Below are 27,308 nucleotides of genomic sequence, written 5' to 3'. Positions count from 1 at the left end.
TAGAATTAGAATTAGAGCTACTAAGCTTTTTCCAAATTAGATTAGAATTAGAATTAGAGGTACTCATTTCGCAAAAACTTGGAAATTGAATGAAATTGTATATGGGAAATGAATACCGCAAAATTTAGTTCATATCAAATCACAGCGCGTGGTGCAAAAGGCCGTCAGGCGATAAGCGCCACATATTTTTGTTTAATAAACAACAGCAACAACAACAACAGCAACAACAACAACAGTGCATACCCATGAGAATGGCTACTGTATGGCTTCTGTACACCAAGCTTAGCTGGATTTTTACTATACTTTAATGAAGTATTACTTCTTTTATGGTAACCAGTCCATGAGCATCGCCCATGTTAGTCAGAACGGCGATGTACTAACGTAAAGTTTTAAAAACTAGAATGTTGTTCGCAGACTACAAGCTACTACAAGGTTATTATTCGTCATAATAGCTACTATGACTGCACGGTGTAAATAAGGCGATGGCGGCTTGGCACTGGATGTCCCTGCGCAAGAGGAGATATTCTTGTTTAACTCACTGCAATAGTGCAATATGCCTCGGACAAAGAGGCATTTTCAGGAAAACAATGATTAGATTTGAACTAGAATTAGAGAATAGGGACATTTCACAAATTAGATTAGAATTAGAATCAGAATTAGAACATAAGAACATTTCACAAATTAGATTAGAATTAGAATTAGAGCATCGAAACGTATCACAAACTAGATTAGAATTAGATTACTTGCATTTCGCTCTAATTTAGTGAAATTAGACAACTAGAATTATCTAGTTGTCCAAGTCTGACTGGTATCCGCGTCTATCCTGCTAGGCGCTCAGCAATCACGGATAGCATGGAGGAGAAAAAACCGAGGGTGCAGACTAGATGACCTTACTATAAAGGCCGTATCGCATCTCCGTCGTCAAAACATCTCCTATGGTGCAGCCGAAAAAGAATACCATCTCTCTCTCTAGACCTACACAAACACAATGTCTCTATGAGAGCAGAATTATTGTCATATATGTGCGAACCATACATATAATGGTAATAATTATAATATTATTAATAACTAAAAAAACATCATAAACATATCATTTGCAGATGATAATAACAGGAATGTCGGAGTCGAAGTCGATATGACGAAAGTCAGTGTTTAAATGTCTGTGGTGGGAGTCAGAGTCTGTGGTAAACTCTAGAGCCCAGCTTACAAACACGTTGTCTGGAAAATATCTTCAACTGAATATATTTCCTAGGGTATTTGCATAAATGGCGAACTGAGGATATTCCTCGGACATTTGCATAAACTATATTACATCGCAAAGCAAAGGGCGTTAATGGTGAACGACGTATGCGATATACATCGGACTGAAATAGCATTTTACATTTCTTATAAAGTATGTAATCACTGGAGGCGCAACAGAGTTGCACCAATACTCCTGTGTCGGGTAATCACAGGTTTCTCACTGGTTCCGGTGTTCTGGTGTGTCACTAACCAAAATGATGCTAATCTCCTGGCACATCAGCATGGAAACTACTATACGATATAATAGTAGGCCTATATAACCTTCATATTATTATGTCACTACATTGTGAAACCGAATATTCTGAAACTCAATGATTCTCGCTCGATGCTCTGTCAATAGGGGTACGAAATATGAGCAATGAGCATACCACTTCTTTGATATACATGATACGTATCTAAAATGAAATAACGGCTAACAGGAAGAATCAAGAAATTTCACTTAATACCGGTTTCGCATCAATGAACTCACCTGCACAGATATCCAAAGCTAACTTGTCCACACTACTAGTTTTAAGATGTTTCAGTGCCATAAAGGCAAACCGCTTCGGGTTCTCGAACTGAAGACCGCAGAAGCCTTCATCATATTTTTCGGCGTGCCTGGTGTAGCATTCGATATTTGCTTCGTCGCCCGGCTGCAAATCTGCGAAGATATCCTCCACTAATTTCTCGCTCTTCAAGTTCCCGGCCGTATCGCTATCAGAGGCTGACGAATTCATACTTTAATTCCTTACTGAAATCACAATGTAAAAATAGACTACAATGCAGCGCGACAATTGGAAGAAGAATAGAAACATGACCAATGACCATAGAGTACAAATGTAGCCTACTACTTGCAGACAGTCGCAGTGAGGGAAGGCGCATGGCACCCGAGATGCGTCATGTGTAACAAAGTTCTAGAACTAAAACTAGCTGCTATATGTATACCAACTATTACACCAGCGGTTGATTGTTCCCACTAACTTTCAGCTTGTGGAACGCTAAAAATATAAAACGCTCGAGGGGCACTAACAAGAAAAGATTTTAGTTGTTAATGCGATGGCTGTGCTTGCTTATACCAGTACACCAACCTGGCGGTGTGCCGAACTAACAGGATGAAAGACATTTAATTCAAACATAGCAGCCCAATTTTTACGAGTAAATTACCTTACTTTGTCGACATTACCATAATTGTTTTGATCGTCACGGGTGCCGATTTATCAGCATTTAGAGCGCTTTTATTAAGTCACATAGGCTTGTCTGCATGCCTTATTTTAAATATTTATATACAGCAATTCGCAGCACACCAGCGAATCTGAGACTGCGCACAGTTTAGGAATCACACTATTTAAACTGAAACTCCACTTATCAACAAACCATACAACTTCATTGGAAAGCCACGCGACCTTTTCGCGATTAAGTGATGAATGATGATTGTTGAATTTACAGTTGAACTTATATTTAGATGTTTGGAACACACCTGCAAGAGAGAAGCCAACGTCTGGAACATTGCGGTCAAAATATGCTGTGGTCTCAAATTTATAGTTGATTGCGAGAAAACATTATTGGAAGAGCAGCCACTTTCCCCAGAAATCCAGCTCTTTCGTGAATCGTGTAATACCGGATTTTGTTCGCTACTGAAAGGGTGCGTGTTTGTGTGTATATATCAGTGGTTTTCAACCGATGGTCTGCGAAACCTGCAAACTTGCGAAATGGTTGATAACCTAACTTGCATTATTTTTGAATGAGAGAAATCGCGAGACAGTTTCGCTTCATAACTGCTAAAACTTCATAACTCGCCTTAACAGAATGGCCGTCGGAGATGAAATATTCCACTGTGCAAACTCAATAGCCTACAGGCTACAGCCTACTATGCCAATAGCCTACTAATACAAACATATTGCTGTTTAGAGATGTTTGCTGTGGTTTGGTGAATGCATGGTACTCGCAGACGAAATGCATCTTTCCTCTCCGAGCTTTCGTGTCAGCTTTTGTGTCGGCTTTTGTGCCGTCATATGTGATCATTATGCCACAATGGATTATGCCTCTTCGCGGCATTGCGATAAGAAATTTTCGCAACCCACACTTTCTACCCGTCGCTTCCATCCAATCCTTTCTATTGGTGCAGAACACTTGTACGTACAGTGTACACGCTGTTCATATATAGTTATATTGAGCAGATTATTATTATCATTATTAAAATCGTGATAGTAGAGCTTATCACAGCACAAGTTTTGTGCGCCACTTCCATAACAGTAATTACCAGCAATTTGCATCACACAAATATATGCACATATACATAATATCACTCGGTCTTAGTGGCACACCAACATGCACATACGGAACAAGACGATAATATATAAGATGCAATCATGACGTTAACACAAGCGTACACATTTAGCGATACGAATAATGAATATGCATTAGGGGTATTCAAAAATGACTTTTTTTCTCGAATCGTACTGGATACTTGATAAAATTGTTAGTTTACCTAATTTATGCCCACACACCAACTTTAGTTCAATTCCAGCCAGTAGCCGCATTGCTACAGATGAAAGTTTCTATTTATTATATAAAAATAAATAACAAAAAATTTGAAAATTTTCTGTTCACTCCATGAAAGTGTTAGGTTGTCTATATAAAGGATGTTCATTTTTTTGCGGTTGCCGCAGCGAGCCAAAGTGTGAGTGTGAGCAGCTTAGGAGCCAGTGCGCACGAGAGTGAGAGTGTGAATGCTCAATCTGTTGCGCAACAACGGCCAATACGCATACGGTTTACCCTGCTTCTCACCTGCTCTCAGACGGCATAGTTGCGTCACAATACCAAACTCCGTACCACGGTATAGCTTTCGATTGATTCCAGTTTTATCAAATTTAATGCTCGGCAAGCCGGTAAAAAATTACCGTCAAATTGCCTTCCACCAAATGGAAAGTGTGACGTAGACCAATTTCACTGAGCCGTGAGACTTGCTTGTGTCCACGCCATATAGGACACTAGGATTGTACCGTGTGTTGATTGATCAGAGAGAAGAAGACATGGCGGCGCCTGTACAACAATGCTGTTCGCAAATCCACATTGGCGAGAAATGGCTTTGAAGTGACATTGCTGTCATTAAAATACCTTCATTAAATACGATTTATTCATTGTACATGTGGATAAATGGGTGAATAATGTCTTGATAAAGCAATCCGGCCCGCCAAGTACCTAATTTTCCTGTATCCGGCCCGCCGACTGGAGAAGTTGCCCTACCCTGTTGTAGAGTATGAGCTGCTGGAAATTATCCAGTGCAAAAGCTTACTTCTACGTCAATATAGCTGTAATTGATGACTGTCATTTCTCAGTTTCTCAGCTATCCCATAAAAATTTAGATCAAATAGAGGATCTATCTTTTTTCGTTTTTTTAGGGGTTTGTTCCGAAATACCCTAGCGGGATTCCTAATGGAGAGTGCTGCTTTGATGGTTTGAGGAGATACCACAGCAATGAAAGGAATGGGTGAGAAATAGGGATGGTGTGAACGTGAGGTTCACGTTCGCGTTCTGTGTGTGAACCTCGGAAATTTAGAGGTTCACGTTCACAAACGAACCTTGGTAGGTTCTGCACTGTGCACCTTTTCCATATATTACAATTTTCACTTCATTATAACATCTTTGGTTGAAATTTGTTCGATTGCAACTGCGGGCCACTCTATTTGTGGCGCTGACAGCATAAAAACCAACACTAAACGAGCGTGCACCTTGACAATCTGAAAATATTTACTTGCTTTTTTTTGCTACAAACGTTTGCTCGAAATATCCAGCTTTCCGTTTGTGAATATTTAGTGACTCTGTGCTGTGAGCTTGACCCGCAATCACACAACATCAAGAGCGAAATGCACGACGTGTAGTCAGCGAATGATGCTTATTCAACCAATCAATGAAATTGATATCGTTGTCTGATGTGAAAAATCTAGCAGGTGTACGGGGTTAATCTTGACTTCATATGTTTATTGTATCATAAAAACCATATCCGTGCGATTGGGGTGTTGGCTACAGCTGCATACCTTGTTAATGCGGGTAATGTCGGAAGTAATACGTAGCAATACTCAGTCGCCGAATACATTGTCCGGTCTGGCCTAGACCGTTAAGGCGTAAGCTTATATTCCCTTGTAAGTCCTCGTCGAAATTGTTGGCAAAGCCACGGAAGATATTGATTTTATGGGACCATTATATTATTTGATTGCCCCAGTTAATGCATTTGGCGACGTTTGCAACGTCAATATGTACTGCAGCATTGTGACATGTCGTCGCTAGGTATCGTATGCATCAACATAGGCTACCACTTCACTGAAATGCAGGGCTGGACTTAGCAATATGACGTCACGTGACGTCATAAGGTTCACGTTCGCGTTCACACAGAACCTTTCAAAAAGGTTCGCGTTCGCACGAACCTGAAACTTTCAGAGGTTCACACCCTCCCTAGACTGAGAAATACAAGCCCGAGCCAATTTTTCAAGGTCTGTTTATCAACGCTGCCCATCGCCATGGAGGGGATTATCTACATATCAACAAAATCACGTACGATTGAGGGCCCTAATATAGATTAGCCGTACGAAATTTAATATGCGAACTGATATTTGCAAAACAAAAGGCGATATCAGTAAAACAACATCATTTAATAACAAGCAAGCATGGCCGGAAGAGTCCTCAATTTTGATCACATTATAGAAGTTTAATAGACACTTACGTGACCTTTGACACGAACCAATCAGGTTGCAGTAGGATGTAAACAAAGAACAAGCCCGGGCAAGCTTACTATGAGCTCTTATGGAAAAGGGTTGAAAAATATAGGTTTTTAGCAAAATTACATTGAATTGGGAATAGCTGGCTTTGGTGAATGGTAATAACGTAGAGCTAGTATGTATATGCAGTGTTATAACCTACAATAAGCATGAATGATGGCAAGCTCGCATCAGCATGGTATGTCCAAATGAATGAATTTCTGACAACTTTTCGGATGAAGCAACTATTGCTGTATTATCCTTAGTCGTATACTATAGGATTGTCGTAGCGAATAGAATGTATTAGAGGAATATTGAGTCAGGATATGTGTGGTATCCATTATGTGGCGTTATATGCGTTCTATTTATGGAATCGACATTTGTATATAGTAGTCTATAGTCTGTATCATTATCTAGCAAATTACTGTTACACTGGACACTTGTCTGCATATTCAATGATCATATTAATATGATATATGTTAGGCAACATGATCTGTTCCCGGCTGAAATCGTCATTTTTTGTTCTAGCTCGTGTATTGTATCTTTCAGGATAAATACTGTGCTAATAGCCTGCGTAACATGGAGATGGCTACCCAGACCGTTCCTGGTGTGCGCTTTTACCTTTCCCAGAGCCAATGACATGCATGGAAGAATGTAAAATCTGGATAAAGGCATGTGGACTTCCTTGTAGTCATCTGAATTCTCATTTTATTAAGAAAATGACATATCTATTATTGTACCAAAAATATTGAATCGTGACATAATCTAGAATCTAGATTAGTGGTTCCCAACATGGGCGATTTGGCGGTCTAGGGGGGCGAAAATGACGAAGGGGGCGAAAATGGACAAAGGGGGCGAAAATAGCGAAGGGGGCGATGACGCATCAAAACGGCTGACATTTTTTTTTAATTTTTTTTTTAGTCAACCCACGGAAATTTAGTTACAAAAGTGTGTCAAATTAGACAGCGAGCCGAAAATTTGACCCTTTTTTTTAGTCAACCCGCCGGTGATTACAGGTTTGTATGCCCAATTTTCGGTACACAAAATTTGGCGGCGATGATCGGTATTGACCTTGAAAAGGGGGCGATAGGTCAAAAAGGTTGGGAGCCACTGATCTAGATGAAACAATTCTGTGTTTCAAAATGAGTCCAATCTGAAATGCAGTCACACTTGATGCCACAATCGACTTGGTGTGTGTCTCATTTTATTCCACTCCAGTTTTGTTGCTTGATGGTGTGTAATGTATTGAAATTGTTGAAAACATTATATTCAATAATGAGACGAATAGTTGAAATTGGTAGCGGTGATACGTTGTACGAGTCGACGAGTACGCTTTGATAGGTGCCTGCACAGCAGTATTGCTCTGTAAAATAAACATATTATATATTTTGTGCAGGCTTGATGGATATCTTTTATGAAGCTGCAGAAAGAGGAATTCAATGAATAAAACGCAAGAAAATCAAATTTCTGGAAGAAGTATAGAAGCACAAAACAGTAAACTCGTCCAGGAAAATTACAAATTGGCGGACAATTATTGCTAGTGAAGTTCAGTTCTCGGAGGAGCATCATAATGTCAAAAGATGCGGAGAAGCTGAAATTTTATGCTAGACTACATTAAATTCTTTCTGAATTGCCCGACTTATCCTACTGACGTCAAATTTATAGTATTGCTGTAAGCATAGTATTCAACCATTGGGTCAGCCATATGTAACTGCTTCATTAAATCGCGATTTGGCCATGTAGATATGTGGTTCTTAAAAATGCACCATTTGCATTCATTCATGATTTCTCAAATCTAGAATGATTATTGACTGTCAATAAATCACATACAACTTTGAAAGGATTAATGGATTGTGGTACACTTACTTTTGTGCAGGAACTATTTACAGGGAGCATTTAAGATCGAAATATTAGTTAAATATGTGGATTCGACAAGAAATGTAAGAAAATGATGGAGTTCAGCTATGGTGAGCCAGGCAATGCTATCATGGCAGAAAACGGATTCACCATTGAGTCTGAAATCAAGAAATTGAATCTAGATTTAAATATTCCTGCATGTGATTTACACACCTCCAAATGCCTGAGCCAGACTGTTCCACAACAAGAAAGATGGTGAGAGAACGTATTCATATTGAACAGCTGATCGGAAGAATCAAGGAGTATAAAATTTTGTCTGGTGTCATACTATGCAGCATTGTGTATCACAACTAACCAAATATATATGGACTAATTGCATACTCTAATTCAAGATTGAAAATTAAAAATGAATGACGCAACATATTCGGCAATTGTGCAAATTCAGTTCCATTGTCAGTCTGTACCAACAGTGCATGTCTAGATATTCCAGTGGTGTGCATTATTGAAGCTCATTCAGATGCCCAATTTGTTGAATGAACAATTCTCCAGATGAAAATGTTCTAGGATTATTTGTGTTTGATGGAATGTTATAAAACTGAAGACACCAGATACACCAAAATCTACCTTGTGGCAGGAGTTGATCGGTTGCGAGTACAGTGGAGAGATTGCTTGTCAATCACGATGGAGCTCACTGATGCTGATGCAAATCACAATGTAGTCCTTTTAGCTTCAGGTGCTGGATTGTCTTAATCAATGCATATTAGGGCTGTTCAAAAATAAACTTTTTTGCTGAATCTTGCTGGTTACTTGATTAAATCGTTATGTTGCCTTAAAAAACGACGCACACCAAATTTGAATTCATTCCAACCAATATTCGCGGATTTCGTAGAGTTTGAAAATTTTGAATTTGCCTGAAAATGCCCAAAATATATTTTTTAAATTTTCCTTCCAACCTTATGAAATTGTTGTGCTGTCTTCAAAAACGATGGAAACCAAATGTCACTCAATTCCAAGCTGCAGAAGCGGAGTTATTCAAGTTTTTTGATGATAATTCTGGGATGATCGACCAATCAAGGATAATCCCAGAATAATCAAAGAAAAACTGAAATAACTCCACTTCTACGGCTTCGAATTGAGTCAAATTTGGTTTGCATCGTTTTTGTAGACAGCGCAACAATTTCATGGGGTTGGCAGAAAAATTTGAAAATTTTTTTTTTGCATTTTTAGGCAAATTCAAAATTTTCAAACTCTACGAAATCCGCGAATATTGATTGGAATGAATTCAAATTTGGTGTGCGTCGTTTTTTAAGGCAACCTAACAATTTAATCAAGTAACCAGCAAGATTCAGGAAAAAAGGTGATTTTTGAACAGCCCTAATGCATATGCATGAGAGCATATATCAGAACCTAATATGAAAATAAATCATGGTTAAAATATCTATTGAAGGAGTCTCTGAAACAATGTCTTTTTCCTTACTTACCCTGTCTTACAAGTGCAAGACGAATCAATAATTGATTTTCCGAGAACGTGTATTTCCATTGAGTGTGTTATCTCACTTTTCCGCAAGTTGCCATAACATTGGCTGTTCACTAGAATATTGCTTCTAAAAAGAGTGGATTGTCTCCTCAATCTTTATCCCTAAATCGTGTGCATAGCGCTCCATGAAATACTTCGTAGCTTTCTCCGCGGTGTTAGAAGAAGATGCTGTTCCACTCAAATCCATAAATTCGATAGAATCTCCATAGCTTTCAAGTTTCATAATCAATACACAAAAATTGTGATGTGTGGCAGCAGCTATATTTTATAGTACATATATTTCTGAACATGAGATATGCTTGAAAATTTTGCTCGAGACCTGGAGCCTATGAAATCGTCAAAATATGCATTACCACAATCCTATAGTATAGTATACAACAATCGTCGCTTAATCAGAAAAGTTGTCAAAAACCCATGCAGTTGGACACAGCACGCTGGTGCGTACTTGCCACCATTCATGTTCATCCTAGATTAAAAGCTGCAACCACATACTAGCTCTACGCTATTACTATTCATTAAGGCCAGTCATCCCCAATTCGACGTAATCTTGCTTAAAACCTTCATTTTTCAACCTTCTCCCATAAGAGCTCATAGTAAGCTTGCCCGGCCTTGTTCTTTGTTTACATCCTGCTGCAACCTGATTGGTTCGTGTCAAAGGTCACGTAAGTGTCTATTGTTAAGCTGCTTGTTGTTGGGATGGGAAATGGCACCAATCCTTTCGAAGTAGATTCTCATCAGACCTGGGAAGTGGTGAAGTAGAGTGTTCCCCGCATGGATATTTTCTGCTAGTCCATTGTTCTTACAAGGTTACTATTTTCAAGTGTCCTGTACTCCTATATGAAGCATGTTTCGCTCAAACAGAGCAGCAATTCTAGTAAAAAAAGTACGGAAATAGACAAGAACAAATGGAAGCTGTGTGCTGCGAGACTTTGTTTGATCTCGCGTGACAAGATATCCGTCTTGACGCTATGTTCAACTTCCTCAGTTCTTGGAATTTTTCTTTTTACGTTACCCAACGCTACCGCTAGATTTGCTGACGACGGAAAAATACATTTTGCTGTCTACTGTGAAATTATGCCCAAAACGACAATAGCCGGAACCTGTTCTCCATAGTCATTGGAAAATCCTCAATAGCGTAAAGCAATTCCAACAGAACCAGTCCATTTCGACGCGGTGCTCTTCAAGCAGACTGGAGTGACAATGCAATTTTGACTTACCGGACGTGACAAGCGCTAGTACGCTCTAGTTTGGCAGCTCGCAATCGTGACTAGTCGCACAGAACATTTGAGACACGAATCTGCTTCAAAACGTCGTAGTTAAACACAAGAAAGGGATAAGTGATGTCATGACTGATGGAGTAAATATTACTTTCATCACACGACGATCGAGTCCGCGCTGTCGAAGATCAGTTGAACCTGCAATCCAGAACAGAGCTTCTTGTGGTGCAGTGGAAATATACATTTGTTGATGATGTACGGAGATTATGATACCAATAGCACTCAGTAAGTATAATAACTTGCTACTTATTTTCAGAAGAGTTATAATAGGTCGTGCCAATTTATCGAATGCGCAGTGGATGGTATTGATTAGTATTGGTATTGATTACAAGGAGCAACTGCATAACCACAACGCGTAGCTTTAGATGACAAGTATTCAGATTATATAACTGACAGTTGCAGTAAAATAACGAACTATGCTATATCCGAGTCTGTTCAACGTGCATCCCCGGAAGTTGCCCAGATGAGATTCATGCAGATGGTCACAGCGTGTAATAAACTGGTGTTAACAGTCGCACATTCTGTTAATATGCTGTCGGTTCCATTTGTATGCAAAAGACAGACAGTCCGACATGTTTCATATACGCTGCTGTTGTGACTAGGGCTGGGCAAAATGATTCGAGTACTCGAATCTGAATCGAGTAGTAATTTTAATGATTCGAGTCGAGTAGTAAAAGACGATTTTTTCGAGTACTGAAATTATACGGTCCTCGCAACTGAAAGTTAATTTACTGACGAGAATTATAGTTTTGATACTATTTTCCACTGAGGAAGCCGTGAAACCTTGATTGGCCGTGTTTGAGCATACCAGGCACAGTTTGAAGCTACGAACGTTACTGGAAATAACACATTTCCGAAGTCATTATCATCCAAATAAATTGTTAAGAAGTGCAATGAAATCGGTACGGTCGAAAAAATACCAAAGTACCTTTAATGTGATGGATAACAGGCATTACGTTCTTTGTGGTGGCATAAAAGGTTCATATTTGGACTTCGACATAGTACATCCTGTTGTGACGTCATAATGAGTGATACTCGATTACTCGACTCGACTCGAAGCATATTACGTGATTCAGAATCGAATCACTCAGGTACTCGATTTTGCCCAGCCCTAGTTGTGACCTATTGTACAGAAAACATACATGCTACTATTGTAAAGAAAACATACATGCTGCTAAGGAATGCAAGTGAAATATGTATGTTTGTTAGTACGTAAGTTGCGACTCCATGCTATCGAATAGGTCTGTTGTTCGAAGGTAACGTGCACTGCAACTGATCTGTCGCTATTATCCAGGCCGATGCACTTGGCTCTAACCAAATCAACACTTGGCCGATTAACGCAGTGTCTCCCAAACTTTTTTTAGCTACCGCCCCCCTGGATAACGAATAAAGTGCTAGCGCCCCCCGACACCCCCCTCATACCACGCCTAAATCATAAAACGAAAGTTTTTCTGCATTTATTACAGCTTATAATGAGACGGATGAAGCTGTTATATTATTATCATCATCCTCGACATATTGGGTTTGAGTCGTGATAAGAAAAATGTTATTCTTAAATCTGCAGGGTTCACGCCCCGTAGCCTACTGTCAAGTCGATTTCTGCTGTGAGCCTTATCACCTTATCACGTCACTTATAACACGTTCTATCAAATATGAGCGGGGAAGGGCAATGACAAAAAACTCTAACCGACTCCAGGAAGAGTATTGCTATTTGATTCAATTGTGTATCCAGAACGATTGATAGGATATACTGAACTTTGGGTTGAACTCAAACTTGTTCTACACTGCAATGTAATCAGTTCCTCAATCATTTCATGCTCGTAAACTTCACAGAATGGATTGAATATCCGGAGAGGAATTTCTTATTGGAATATATCCTGGAATCAAATCACCATCTGCTCGTGCAATTTTCTGAGTTGATTGCCTTGTTTCTCCATCAAATTACGGTGAAATATCACGGGCTTATGATTGAATCCGGACAGTGCCATTTTAACCTTTATCAGGTTCATCATTGCTAAGACAGGATATATTCTACTCGTAAATTTTGGAAAATATGCCCGTCAAGTGGAAGGGATATCGTTTCTCGCAACCAGAAACGCTGTGTCGAAGGCCACGGTGGCGGCACTGTGGTAAATCCATGATAGTTTGAGACGAAGTAAAATCACGCAAGGCAGTTTCTGTAATGCCGTCACACCTTGCAGTGAGCAATACCTGCTCAAATTCTCACAACACACAGTGAAATACGCTTTTCAGGGATACTGCCGTCTAGGTTCAACATTGTGAAGTAACAATGGACTTTTCCGGTACAGCTGAATAGATAGATGGACGACCCTAAATTGCCCTGGCTTAATCGATTCCGCATTTTTACTGCGAATTTAGCTGCTTTATTTATCAATAGTTTCAACACTATGCAGCAGTTGTCTTCTAAACCTGCACCGCCCAATTTTCTGTCAGCTCCCCCTACCGCCCCACTTTTAGAGCCAGCGCCCCCCAATCGCCCATTTCGTGGCCAGCGCCCCCTTCAAGCTCGCGAACGCCCCCAGGGGGGCGCTGGCGCCCACTTTGGGAACCACTGGATTAACGTGACAGTTCATATTCCTGTGACGTTACGAACCATTACAACTCTCACGAACTCTGTGAAAACGGGAAAGCTTTGGCTGATTGATTGACTGACTCACGATTTGTAATCGCGATTAATGGTATTGCGCGACCCCACCAGTTCTGCTAGTTATATAGGATCTGATCAAACCTCGGGGAATGCAGTTTTGATCACATATTCTAAGGGAAAATCACGATGTCATCTGCATTTCCTGCGGTGTTGACGTTTCGGCGGGCGTGTGTGTCAGGACGTCATTTTTCGGCGATTACTGTTGATCTTGTTTGGCATTCATGCTGTTTCGACATAGCGTTTTTTTAACACCAGGTATAAAATCTTTTTTACGATTCCCAAGCTTTTGAGTCGTATCGTGACTCGCTGTTGTTCTAGGTTTGGTAAGACACCGCTTACTTGGATTGACTGACAAAAGATGGCGTTAACCTGGGATATCTAGAGAGAGTTCTAGATATCTCCGGGAACGAACGTAGTAAGCGAGCTTGGCGTGCGATTCTCGGTAATTTCGATGAGCCCGTGCACACCGGTCGCCAGTGGTTCCCAAACTCTTTTGGCTTGTGTCGCACTAGAAAAATTATAAAACACTCACGCATTGAAATACATCCGTGATGGGGTATTGAAATACCACGTGATATCGTGTGAAATGTTGTTTTTCTGGTTAGATAAATATAGTTTGGTATGTAGGCCTACTTCATTCACATGATGATAGCGTATTCACCAAGCTCCACAATTCTGTTGCTCTAGTGTACGACATTCGCTGTTTCTAATTGTCGGACCTGTTAGATCGTTTTATGGGCATGACGAACTGTAACGTTATTATGCTTTACGTAGGGTGCTGTATATGCAGGGTTGCCATAACGTCCTTATTTCTAAGATTTGTCCTTATTTTGAAGGGCCAGGTCTTTGAAAGCTCAACTGTCCTTATTTCTAAGAAATGTCCTTATTTTCGACCTGCGTCCTTATTTTGTCTTATTTTTAACAACTACAGAACTTCGATCGTTTTCCTCTGGTATCCGTGAGGCATAAAGTTATGCTTTTGCGTAGGGATTTAATTGCAGAATAAATGAACGGAACTTCCGTGGCGTACACATCACACACAGGATTTGACTCCTAAGTGGTGAGTTAGATAGGGCAGTGAGTAGTATAGCAGTTTCAACGGTAGCCTTCCAAGCTATCGCAGCAGACGTCATTTTAGCAGTAAGCAGTCAATCAATCAGTCAATCAGTTTTTATAATAGTCACCAACTTGCGAGGCTACGTGCGCCACCTCATCACTATATTTACGAGGTCGCGGCCACCTCGTACAAAATGCTCAAACGCCGTAGTAATTTGTAGGCAAATCCACGCGACCTCGTCAGAAACGTCGTCGATATAATCAGAAAACAGTTGTTGCAAGGCGAGCTACTCAATACGATGCCGCAATCATAACCCATTCGTTATGTACTCGGGAGACGAGATACTGATAAGATCAGACCTGGACGGTCTAATTCTGTGGAGTGTACGCCACGGGAGTTCCGTTCATTTATTATGTGATTAGATCTCTACGCGGCGCTATTCTGAGCGGCCCGGGAAAAATTGCTTCGTATTCAAAACATAAAACATACTTTTGAATGTTGATGCGTGGTTTAAAAACCACAGGCTGTAAAAACTGAACCGCAAATTCGTTTACTTAGAAGCCTGCTCAACGTTATGCCCCGATTACGCAACCTACTTACCTGACATGCGTTATCCAGATTCAAAAGAAAGCAATTGTAGCAAAGAGTGCCGTAACAATTAAAGTCATAAGAAGCCACTCTTTCCATATAGTTTAGTGTTAAAGTTAAAGAGTGTTCTTTCTTGTTTCGGCGAAGTGGGCCAAGGAAAGGAACAGACTTAGTGAAATGACAGTGAAATCTCAGTTACAAGTCAAGTTAGACCTAGACCAGAGCTGTCACAGCTCGTATAAATACAAAGTATGTACAAAAACGCTTTGTAATGCTAATCTAATTTTTCGACTGTCCTTACTATTGGGTCCATGTCGATGGCAACCCTGTGTATGTGATAGTGCCGAATACGGAGCACTTGAAATGTGACGCAATAGGTCATTGCTCGTGTCTTTAGTGTCCACTCTTCAAAACGAACTTATTACCGACTTCACTAATTAGTCGGTAAGCAAGTGTCATTTACCCCTAAGGATAATGAACATTTTCTAGTTGATTCTAAAATTTGCCGCGACCTATTTACAAATATCTGGATGAGCTTTGTGCTCTGTGCTCTGTGTCTCTAACATTTTCGAACAAGTCACCTGAGCCGTGACTCGTGAGACGATTTCTCTGGAATATTCGTTTTGCCTCTCTCCGTAAGGTGTCATCGTGAGCTACATAGCATGACAAAGACTTATTTCTTGTTATTTCGGTTGCCATGTTATTAATGGTCGATATTACTTTTTGTGATTTATCATCTGCTGACTTACCCTACGGCCCACTTTGGTTCTAGGATATTTTACGGCACTGCTTACGCGGACTGATCACATCACGTTGGGAGGCCTACAGCCTAGGTCAGGGCCTCGGGGGTGTCACACATACGGTCCGCGGGCCGCATCCGTCCCGCCAGACGATTACATCCGGCCCGCGAAGCGATTCTGAAAAATGGCTCTATTATCCAGTCCATTTCTGACAAAGGTTAAGAATACTTTCAATAAAAAATCAAGACAGAAAATGCTGAGTAGGTTCATAAGCCGCATTATAACCAACAAGTCGCTGCCATTTACACCTAATTCCGAGAAGGTAAAAGTGCACGCTGAGCTCAGAGTTTTGTGGAAAAATGGACCTAAACGCAGTTATTCAAATAAATCAAAATCCCAGTTAGAAACCGGTATATGCAGGCTACATGGAGAACATAATTGTTACACAAAGATATATTTAAAATATCTGTGGTCGTACTTCATTTTCGCTAATGAGTTACCCCAGCTCCTCGGCTTCCAAAAAAAAAACGAATCGCGATATAATAATGAAGAATCAAATTTAAACGTATGCGTTTACGGTTAAATATCGTGTATTCCTCACAACGCATACACAGCAGGCAACTATTGCCAGATTACGACGAAAAGAAAGCCATCATAACAATATGCCAACGTATATCGCCGTTAAAGTCACTGTTTTAGTAATTTAATAACTGTATTCAATCGATCAATCGTCGTCATTTTGACAATTCCATTATTTTCGAATAAATGTCGTGATAGAATAGAACCCTATGATCCATAAGGCTGTATAATTGAGTATTCAAGTGGACAGGACGGGCATGGATTTTGAGGTAACATTGTGTAATAACGTAACTGATCCGACCCGCGAGCGATTTGAAGGTCTGAATCCGGCCCGCGACGCAGATTGAGTTTGAAACCCCTGGCCTAGGTAAATCAGTAACATTTCGGTGAAAACACTGTAGTCGTACCCGAGCGCGCAACATGTTGGTGTTGTAACTGTGGTACGAAACACAAGCTATATCACACATATATATGCCAAAGATGCCAAACATGCCAAGACTTGGAACGTAAAGGTCTAAGTCGCTGAAAATAAGTCTTCAGACTCACCACAGTCGACATTGATCATGGTTGTTGTTGTTTGCGGTGTTCAACTGTTCATGGTTTTGTCGACTATACTATGGTCATTACACCACGCCAATTTTCTCTCATTTTTTATTCCGTAGCTGCCAACTTTTAGCATGACCCACTTCTAGGATTTTATAGGACACCGCTTACACAGATGATATATCGAGGAGGAGCTTAGATAAACCTTCATCACTTAGCTGGGCATTCTGGAGTCGACCTCGGTCGGACTCGAACCCGCAACCCATAGGTGTTGCAGCTGTGGATTATGCCACTATGCTATCTCGCCCCATTATTGATCATGGTCATCCTTTGCATGTTTCCGTATAACTTCAAACCCAATTCGCGTCACAACATGATTAATTTATTTTAAACGTTAACATCGGGGGATTTGTGGAGACCACACTTTCTTCAGCAATGATAGATCAATATGGTAACGGTACGATAGAGCCATCGAAATTTACTTCTGATTTATTTATATTCCTCGCTCTCCCTGGTTCAACATTCGTATTTGCCAGAACTGTTTCAAACAATCTTATACGGCAACCCTATATGACTAGTATTGATTAGACGAAAGTGTGTAACTTCACTATTCTCCCACGTGGCGTTGCATAACCTCAACAGATATAACTCTACAGTCTACTGAACCATCCTATGTATACCTCGTCATTAATATACAGATTTATCATTTCATAGATGCATTCCGGCGGCCACGAAAGAATATATAGAATATATCATCACTTTGGTGGCGTCGGCTGTAAACGTTCCATTGCACCTGTTTGTTCTGCTTGCAATAGTTTCTCATTGGTAAGTAGTTTATGCAATGGGTTCAAACATTTCTCAAGCAGATCGTGTGTAGTAGGCCTACAAGCCTTTTAGTGAGTATTTTTCAGTTTATCTATTTTCGATTAAGTATAAGTCTTTTCTGAACAGCAAGATCCAGGGCCGTAACTGACGCACCCCAAACCCCCCAATTGGGGGCGCCCGAGCTCGAAGGGGGCCCAAGATTCTTTCGTAAATCAACATAAATTATAGAGTATTTTGTGGCAGATTTCCTACAACTTCAAAATTTTCTTCGCGCCCCGCGCCATTGACTGTACTTAAACGTCGACTTTTAAGTATGGGTAAAAAGTGATGATTTATAACAATAAATCGACAATTCAGCGCCGACCATTACCACTCTACGACACACCGAGGCTTGTGAAGTTTTGGTCAGCATGCGACTTCACGAAGTGTGTTACCAAATAAAACATTTCGCGAAAATGACTGCCGCATGTTGCCCGAAGCCATCAATGTATAAGTTGCCAATCGTCCAATTGTCTGGAATAGTCCCGCGCTTGCTATCTGAAGTCCCCAACTCCTTCAGGTCTGCCCGTAAATCTTATCACGTGGAATGAGGGAGGATGAAAGATGAATAGCATCCATATCTACATCTATAAACGAAACGACCATAACGGGAAAATGTGCCTTACTGGCAGTGGTAGAAAGCCCCGCCGCGCAGGGGTGGGTCTGGGGGGCGAAAATCCCCATTGGTTTTGTTTATGATCCTATGAGGGCCCAAGACCATTATTTTTTGGCCCTGGCAATATCTATTCTATAACAGCAAAGCTTCATAGATAAAATACAACTAAGCTATTGATATGGCACCATTGCTTCGCATAATACTCAATTGTTATTAATGGATAGTCTATCTATACAATCTTCACGACAATTCTAATTTTCAGGAATCTCATAAAGCGGAGCGTAGTAAACATTTACGCCGGAAATGTCGTGCTTAATGGGCTTGTGGCGAGCATTTGGGGTCTGTATACCTCATCAAGAACCATCGCTTCAAAGAAATGGACAATCGAGTTCGAGGAGTTTAATTCGAAATCTGATACTTGGGTTACGGTGATACAAGCGATTCATCTCAACATGATATTAGGTAAACATTGTTTTGTGAGGCTGATAAGGTGATAGGAATTCAGTCTTACACATCCCTCTCCCTCTCTCTTTCTCACACACACACGCATACATAACTATTCAATGGCCCACTGGTATTTTGTGTTGTGGGGTAGCTTGCGGCATCATTTTATATGCAGGGGCATCAGTGCTTGAAATAGTATATACATAAACATTAAACTATCTTACGACAATGAACGTGAATCATATAATGTATTGATTACCACTCAATCGTAGGGTGTAAATATAGTCGCCATGACTTTCAACTACAACTCCTTACTTTTGCACCCTTTCCAGTCGGTGTTAATGAGCCAAATGCACCATTTCATTTGGCGACACATTACAGGGTGTATAGTGGATTATGTTTTGTGTACTACCACACCAAGGCGCAGAGTGGTGTAACAAAACATTATGGAAATATGCACTAGACCACTGGAATATATCTCCATTTTGGATGGTGCATGGATTTGGCCCACACCTTCCAGATGGGTCGTTCTCAAACTCAGGGGCCGCGATACTTTTGGGGTCCTCGAGACAATTTTTAGGACCACGAGGCACCTTCCAAAAAAATCACACGATCCAGAAATTTCCCAAAATTTCGATTTTTGTACTATAAAATATTATTTGACGATGTTATGGCTGCGCTGTCAACAACACAACCAAACAGAGTCAAACTGGCAGCGAAAATCAGGCACATCCGTTACAGTGACACTACACAATCGAATGTGCTGTTTTCTGCTGATGAGAAAGAGAGATGTAATTTTTTTTCTTCAAGCATGAAATATAGAATAGGCATTGTCCACAAACATTCACGTCCAATAATACATATTTTTTTAAAATATATTTTCCTAACTATATTCTACACGGTATAGACTGGGAGACCCGATTTTACGATATGTTGTAATGGACCGCGAGTCATTTAAAAAATTTACAAGGGACCGTTTCGTGAATTTTTTTGAAAAGTTTGAGAACCACTGTTCTACATTATAGAACGTGTGTGAAGCTTGAATTGCGTACTATTGCGTACTGGAAAGTACGGCCGGAATAATTGCACCCCACGCCATGGTGGAAATCATGAAAGTACAGCTGTTTCCCACCGATTTATTTACATTCTTCGTCACGCCCATTGGTTATAGCATGCAACACAGTTACCCTGAACGAAAACAAACAGGAAATCGCGCGAAGCGCGTTGAAAAATATTGTTGCAAGAAATTCAGCAAATAATACACACATATGAAAAGACCGCTCTGGCGCGATCGCGACCAAAATTCATACTCATACTTTAAGAACCCCTGGGTAACATATTGAAGCACCAACATAAAGTACTCTTTCCTGGGAGGACGATTTTGATTTAAACGGCAATTATAAGGCACTATAGTGGAGACACGTCGTGTGCGTTTTGAATGAATATAGTCAAAATCAACACATGTTCGCCAAAGAAGGATCCATTACTCCATTGTGATGAAAGATATGATGCATCATGTCTGCCGTATAATATTTTCGGGACCCTATTTTTTCGATACCCCTTTTTGTAAAGTTGCATCATCGTATGCGTGATCATTTTAAGTGGTGTATAAGGTGAAGGTGAATTAGGTTGTAGTGTTCATACTCTCCGGTTGCGCCCTAATGAAGGAGATTGTCGCAAGTAAGCAGTGCCAACTATTCCATTAAACTGTTGTAAGGCAACAACATATTCGCGTGAGGCATATTTGCTGATAGTATTTCAGTTAAGGGTGAACCTATAAGAGTATTAGGCTATCAAACATATTCCCACAAATGTCGATCATTCCCAGACTGACTGAAGTCAATGCCAAAACATTATTTATCGGAAGAATTTTCCATGTTAACTCGAACTTCCGAATTAAGAAGCGTTGATAAGTGTTGCTAAATTCTGGAACGATTCGGACCGATTGTTTTCTCTTCAAAGTAACCGCGGGCAGCATTGGACTGCTGATCAACGCAATGCGTTCGATACAATTTCGCGTACACAAGACAGTCGGTGGCGTACCCAACGCCAGTACAGATGCAACATGTGAGATGGCAGAAGAGTGCTCTAAAAGAGACAGGTATAGCCGACCTACCATTGCTGTTATGCAGTGGTGCAGTAATCCTATCCATATATTTGTACAGGGTCAGAGCGAGTCATAAAAATAATCCAAAAAGCTGGGCTGCTTTTTACATTTGCATGGTATGGCTGTTGCCCGCTATTATCGCGGTGTTCGCCATCAATTTCGGGCGGTGTGTGTACGAATGCCACTGCAGCTACCTCCACGTCCCGGTGAATCGGTCCATTGAGAATTGCGAAGAGGTGACACAGGATGTGTGTTCCATCCTAATTCCGCCCTTGAGCAAATCATATCTCGGCGCTGGCGTGGGGCTGTGGATCTTGTACATAATCACGCTCATATTATCTCTGTTCAAAACTAAGCACGACTTGGACAAAATTGCGCAGAAAAGATGCGACAGCGTTAGAACATTCCCGGACGGCAAGACCAGCGAGTTCACGGAGGGAAGCGCTGAGCGCGACGGTGCGTCTCAGATTCTAAACGAAGGAGCTGGCGATTCGATTAAAACTATCGCCCAAGAAGAGCCGGTCAATGACACGGACAGGAGGTCAGTGGCGATTAAGTTCAACAACGGAAAAGCGTGCAGGAAGATGTCAGGAAGCATATTCATACGCAGCTTGAGAAGGAATTTCAAGTTGTTGGTGATTGTGTTACTAGTCTACGTCGTCGCATCTATTCCACTGGTCACGGTGGCGCTAATTGACGCAATCGGAGGATATCCGGATGTGAATGACAAGGAAATCTCAACGTCGTTAACAATCTTACCGTTTTTAGGCCACGCTATCTGCACTGTGCTCATTAGCGTACATATATCGGGGGTAAGATCGGCAGTGCGTGCACTTGCTACTGCCTTGACTTGTCGCCTAGGGTGATGCAGTACGGGGGCGAGAACTGAGTTGGTCAATTGGCCATCGATCGCATATCATGTGGACATGACCTGAACCGTGTCGAACTTTCACAAATTAGCGAAGTGCGACATATATGCACATTGCTCATCAACTATTCACACCATTGAACCGCTAACGTTCGCGGGTGTTATAAATCGACTCAATATGTACATACAGGCTCTCAAAAGTTCCCTATACATGAGTTATCTCAAATATTAATGTTGCGACATCCTTGTACAGCTGTCGCCTTCCATTTTTCATGAGTCGTTATGGTAATTGATCAGACTGGCAGAAAACGACTTTGGATTTGCGGCTGCGGGGATCCTATACTTTAATGTCGAACTTCATGATCAAATTATAAAATAAACCGCATGCATATACAGTTTCAGGAAAAACGCAACCAATTCAATGTCAGTGTGAAGAATCTGCAACAATCGTCTTTTATTGTTTTTCTTTTCTAAATATGCAATATAATTTCGTCATTGTTTCGAATTTGCACCTTAGAGCCGTGTTCGATGTGCTGTATGATTTTGCATCGACAAGAATTACAAGTCACGAATTATAATCGACACGGCTAGGATTTGCTTCTCATATTATATTATATATAATTGTATATAATATATATATATAACTGCAGTCTTCGCAGCCTATTACTGCCATTGACTAAGCATGACTAAGACAAGTCTTGTGTATTTGATATTGGAAAAGATTCTCTAATTTCTTCTAAGTTCTCTTAAGTTCAGTATCAAAATGATTCATAATAAATGTGACGCTACACATATACAGGAATACAAAGCAACATCATGGTAATGGTCACCGACAGCTATAGCCACAGGCCACCGCAGTTTTACGCTCTTCCTGCCAGTATGAAAAATGGTATGTATATCGCTAAGTAGTATCTGTCGCGACATTGCGGCTGGTACGTCAATCCTCCACCAATCGAAAATGGCATGGTTTGAGTCACGACTAGAAATCTCATGAGATGTGACGGTTAAAATGGTGCCAACGGGAGGCCAACAAATCCGTATATATCCATATGCGAAAGTACACTATGGAGCAGAGATCCCAGTCCAAGATTTCCCCGACGTTGATAAAATCAACTTTTAATTTCAGTGCTAATAAATGAAATAATTAATATAATCGCATAAATATCTTCAATATAATTTAGGCAACCCATGGGTATATGTACCACTCTTAGTTTGCCACAGATCGGGATTTCAGCGCCGGCTACGAGCAAATCAAAGAGTCTTTGAGACTACGTGTTTATATTCTGAGGTTCGTGGTGATAAAAACATCTCTTCCGATTTCGTTACAACAACATTTGTCTTGATTGTAAGTATGTTTCATGTTGTGATAACATTTTGCAACAAACGATTCATATTCACATTTCCGATTTACTTGCTCGAAGCTTCAATCCACCCTCACCGAAAAAGAATTACATCCAAGCCAATCAGGATGTCATTCCTTGGTTTGGAGCAGTGGTTTTCAACCTAACAATGGGCCGTTGAATTTGCATGGTATATAGTAGGGATATAGTGTGAACCTCTGTAAGGTCACACGAACCGTTTTGAAAGGTTCTGTATGAACGCAAACGTGAACCTCATGACTCATACTAACTCCAACCCTATATTTCAGTGAAGTGATATATATCAATGTACACGATACCTGTCGACGACTCGGGCCACATAATGCCAAAATGATGAAGTACATACTGACTTTTTAAACGTCGCCAAATGTATCAACTGGAGCAATCAAATGATATATAAATAATCCCATAAAATCAATATCCTTTGTCACTATGCCAACAATTTTGATGAGAACTTGCAAGGTAATATAAGCTTACGCCTTAACGGTCTAGGCCAGACCGGACAATGTATTCGGCGTCTGAGAGTTGCTACGTTGATATTGAGCAGATTTTAATACAGGTTTTACCCCACTAAGTTATACCGCAATAGCCAACACCCCAATCGCACGGATTTGGTTTGCATGATACAATAAACATAAGAAATCGAGATGGACCCCGTACGCTTGCTATATTTTTTACATCAGACAACAAATATCAATTTCATTGATTGGTTGAATAAGCATCATTCGCTGACTACCTACAATATGTACCGTATTTCGCTCTTGAGGTTGTGTGATTGCGGGTAAAGCTCACAGCAGAGAGTCACTACATATTCGCAAACAGAAAGCTGGGTATTTCGAGCAAACTTTTGTAATAAAGCAGGTAAAATTTTTGAGATTGTCAAAGTGCATGCTCATTTAGTGTTGATTTTGTATGCTGCCAGCGTCATGCATAGATTGGCCTGCTATTGAAATGCTATAAATTTCAACCATTGACGTTATAATTAAGTGAAAATTGTAATATATCAAATAGGTTCACAGCGCAGAACCTACCAAGGCTCGTTTGTGAACGTGAACCTCTAAATTTCCGAGGTTCACACACAGAACGCAAACGCGAACCTCACGTTCACACCATCCCTAGTACAAAGTGATGTCAGAAATGCTATTATTATGAATGAGTTCAACATATGGATACCAAGGCAAGCTTGACGCAATGCCGCGTTTGTGATATGATTTTTGCTTACAATTGCAGCATAGCCCTGGTTACGGTGTAAACCTTGTTATTCGCGATTATCGTAGTTTTTGTTTGTTTTGTTTGTGGTATTTATGGTGTTTCTTGACTACTGTGGTCACATACATCATTCTGGAGCTACCGACTTATATCACGGTCCACTTCTAGGCTTTTTTAAGACACCGTTTTGCGGACGAGATGCCGAGGAGGTTCACCGCAGTGATGCACTCCACACGTGATTTCCTGGTCATCAAGATGGTTGGGACGTTGTATCGTTCGGTCGCGTTATCGCCGAAAGAATTCCGTTCTCTGTTGTGGTAATAATAAACTGCACTTTGCTTGCGAAGCCCCGTTGTAGAGCATACCTTATTCGAATTACGGACCGTTGCGCAATACCTAATTGTTTCGGGAAATTGCTATTTTGCCTTGATGCTCGTAATGGGATGGTGTGAACCTCACAAAGGTTCAGGTTCGAGTGAACGCGAACCTTTTTGAAATGTTCTGTATGAACTGTGAACGCGAACGTGAACCTCGTGACGTTATTTTGCTAATTCCAACCCTACATTTCAGTGAAGTGATATATTAATGTACAACACGATACCTGGCGACGACTCGGGCCACATTATGCCACAAGTTCATTGTGACTTTTACAACGTCGCCAAATATATCAACTGGAGCAATCAGATGATATAATAATCCCATAAAATCAATATCTTCCGTCGCTTTGCCAACAATTTCGACGACGACTTGCCAGGGAATATAAGTTTACGCTTTAACGGTCTAGGCCAGACCGGAGTATTGCTACATTGTTATTGAGCAGAGTGTAAAAGGGTTTCTATACTTGCTACCGATATTATCCCGTTAACAAGTTATACAGGGGTAGCCAACACTCCAATCACACGGATTTGTTTTTTATGATACAATAAACATATCAAATCAAGATGGTCCCCGTACGCCTGCTAGATTTTTACATTAGACAACGATGTATTCTTTATATGAATTTCACTGATTAGTTGAATAAGGATCATTCGCCGACTATACTGTTGCGTATTTCGCTCTTGATAATATGTAATTGCTGGTCAAGCTCACAGCAGAAAGTCACTAGATATTTACAAACGGAAAACTGGATATTTCGAGCAAACTTTTGTAACAAAGCAAGTAAAATCTTGGAGATGGTCAAGGTGCATACTCGTTTAGTGTTGATTCTTTTATGCTGCCAACGCCATGCGTAGATTGGCCGCTGTTGAAATGCTATGGATTTTAACCAGTAATGCTATAATGATGTGGAAAATTGTAATATATAAAAAGATTCACAGTGCAGAACCTACCAAGGTTCGTTTGTGAACGTGAACCTCTAAATTTCCTAGGTTCACACACAGAACGCGAACGTGAACCTCTCGTTCACACCATCCCTAGCTCGTATACCAATGACGCTGTGTTTATGGAGTATTTTTCATAGTGAATCACCGAGAAGAAAATATGGCAATAAACATCTTATCTGCTATTACCCAATAAGATATTATTACGTCAGGTGGACGTTACTAATTTAGCAACCAATGAGCAATGTCTGTAATTGCCTAAATGTTTTTGAAAGACCATCTAGCGCAGGGGTGACCAACTCGTGGCCCGCGAGAAGTTTTTGAGTGGCCCGCGAGGTAATTTCCTAAATTAGTTATATTACCGAAAATGAATTGCTCAAATTATGAATTTTCAAGGCCAACCAGAAATTTGATTAGTCTGGCCGCGACACTTGGGATGTTGATGACTAAAATATCTGTTCCGGCGCATTGGCGGATCATGGGTCCAGTCACTCTTTTAGTAAATCGTCGTACATTACACTAGACTGAAATAAAAATAAAGTAAAATTTTTCTTCACGATTCGCGTGTTTAATTGTCACTCGATTTCTTGCTTGGTAGCATACCCCTCCTCAAAACGAATAAAACGCCCGATTTACCCGATTGAGTCTAAGTATATTCGCAATTACGAGAGGGAGTCTTTTCGTGTTTGCGCTCGCAGAAAGATCGTCGGCGATGAAATGTAGGCACAAAATGATTGTCGCATATTACCGGAAACCTTCGATATAGATATTTCCAGATGCCGATTAGTCCTGTCCTTGCAAACTGAGCCGAGCGGCGGTATACAGCAGACCCGCGATATACCCAAGTAATAATATTATTAACCTGGTTCATTTATAAACTTTTAAAATTTTACGCGCTTGGCGCGGCTAGTGACCCGCGCACTCGTTCGTCGATTGCATGTGGCCCTTTAGCCGAAAAGGTTGGCCACCCCTGATCTAGCGTAAGCGTGAGGTCGATGTGTGCTAGGAATATCCGATATATATGATATGGAGCCCGCAACACCTTACTTGTACAAAGGTAGTTGCATCACACGGCCGCGGAGTATATATCAATTAACCTAGGAGTGCGAGTCCTACCGATCTCGACTCCAGAATTCCTACCAGAGTGCTGGGGACTTATCTAGGCTCCACCTGAGCATATGATCTGGTAAGCAGTGTCTTACAAAAGCGTTGGTTGATAGTGGATCACGCTAAAAGATGTATACCGAAGAATATCGATCTCCTGTGAAACGACCAAGCAGTTGAAGCATCATAAATACTAAAACAACACTAGCAACTCAGGATTGGGCAACGTCTTCAATCTTCATTCTGATATAGAGATATGAAGTACTTTAGGGCATCAGTTTAAAAACAATGACGTGTCGTCACGGATTTAGCATATGATGTAATTAGCACGGAATGCCTCCGGATGACCCGCGTCGTCTGATCTTTTACGGAGTGGCTGAGGGGCAAGTGCACCTTCTGCACCCCTGCCCACGTCACCGGAAATATTGAAGGCGAAAATCTAGCAATTTGAACTGAGTCCTTTAAAAGCCGCCTTGCATTATTATATAAATATATAATGCGAGAGCGGTTAAGCGGA

At 40.7% G+C, this 27,308-nt stretch overlaps 2 protein-coding genes across 4 annotated transcripts in view; one reads left to right on the top strand and one right to left on the bottom strand.

The window, feature by feature from the left end:
* LOC145457976 (methyltransferase-like protein 27) overlaps positions 1–27,308 on the bottom strand; it is an 83,957-nt gene that overhangs the window by 12,293 nt on the left and 44,356 nt on the right. The window contains exons 2-4 of one of the 3 annotated variants that reach the window (XR_013921036.1): positions 9,374–9,711; positions 8,517–8,658; positions 6,721–7,398 (exon numbers count right to left, since the gene is read on the bottom strand). Coding sequence is in view for 2 of the 3 variants with exons in the window: in XM_080336259.1 (XP_080192385.1) it covers positions 1,772–2,018 (247 nt within the window). In the remaining variant the exon portion in view is untranslated. Of the gene's footprint in view, positions 1–1,771; positions 2,581–6,720; positions 7,399–8,516; positions 8,659–9,373; positions 9,712–27,308 lie in introns of those variants that run through there. The other 2 variants (XM_080336259.1, XM_080336258.1) reach the window with 2 other exon arrangements.
* On the top strand, positions 10,580–22,574 carry LOC145457974 (uncharacterized). The gene is made up of 5 exons (XM_080336256.1): positions 10,580–10,931; positions 17,596–17,706; positions 18,624–18,823; positions 20,768–20,906; positions 20,971–22,574. The coding sequence occupies exons 1-5, from the start codon at positions 10,897–10,899 to the stop codon at positions 21,776–21,778; spliced, it is 1,293 nt and encodes a 430-aa protein (XP_080192382.1). The 5' UTR covers positions 10,580–10,896; the 3' UTR covers positions 21,779–22,574.

This window comes from Botryllus schlosseri, chromosome 15 (genome assembly GCF_051294905.1).
Source record: "Botryllus schlosseri isolate E-star chromosome 15, Bs_hap1, whole genome shotgun sequence".
Lineage (NCBI taxonomy): Eukaryota > Metazoa > Chordata > Ascidiacea > Stolidobranchia > Styelidae > Botryllus > Botryllus schlosseri.
This window is presented reverse-complemented; position numbering and strand designations above follow the sequence as displayed.

What these genes read in the sequence shown, in the direction of transcription:
- LOC145457974 (XM_080336256.1), top strand. Translation starts at nt 10,897, where the DNA reads ATGATGTACGGAGATTATGATACCAATAGCACTCA. An exon ending in CTTGCAATAGTTTCTCATTG is followed by an intron (nt 17,707 to 18,623) that starts GTAAGTAGTTTA and finishes TCTAATTTTCAG; the next exon opens with GAATCTCATAAAGCGGAGCG. An exon ending in TCATCTCAACATGATATTAG is followed by an intron (nt 18,824 to 20,767) that starts GTAAACATTGTT and finishes TTCTCTTCAAAG; the next exon opens with TAACCGCGGGCAGCATTGGA.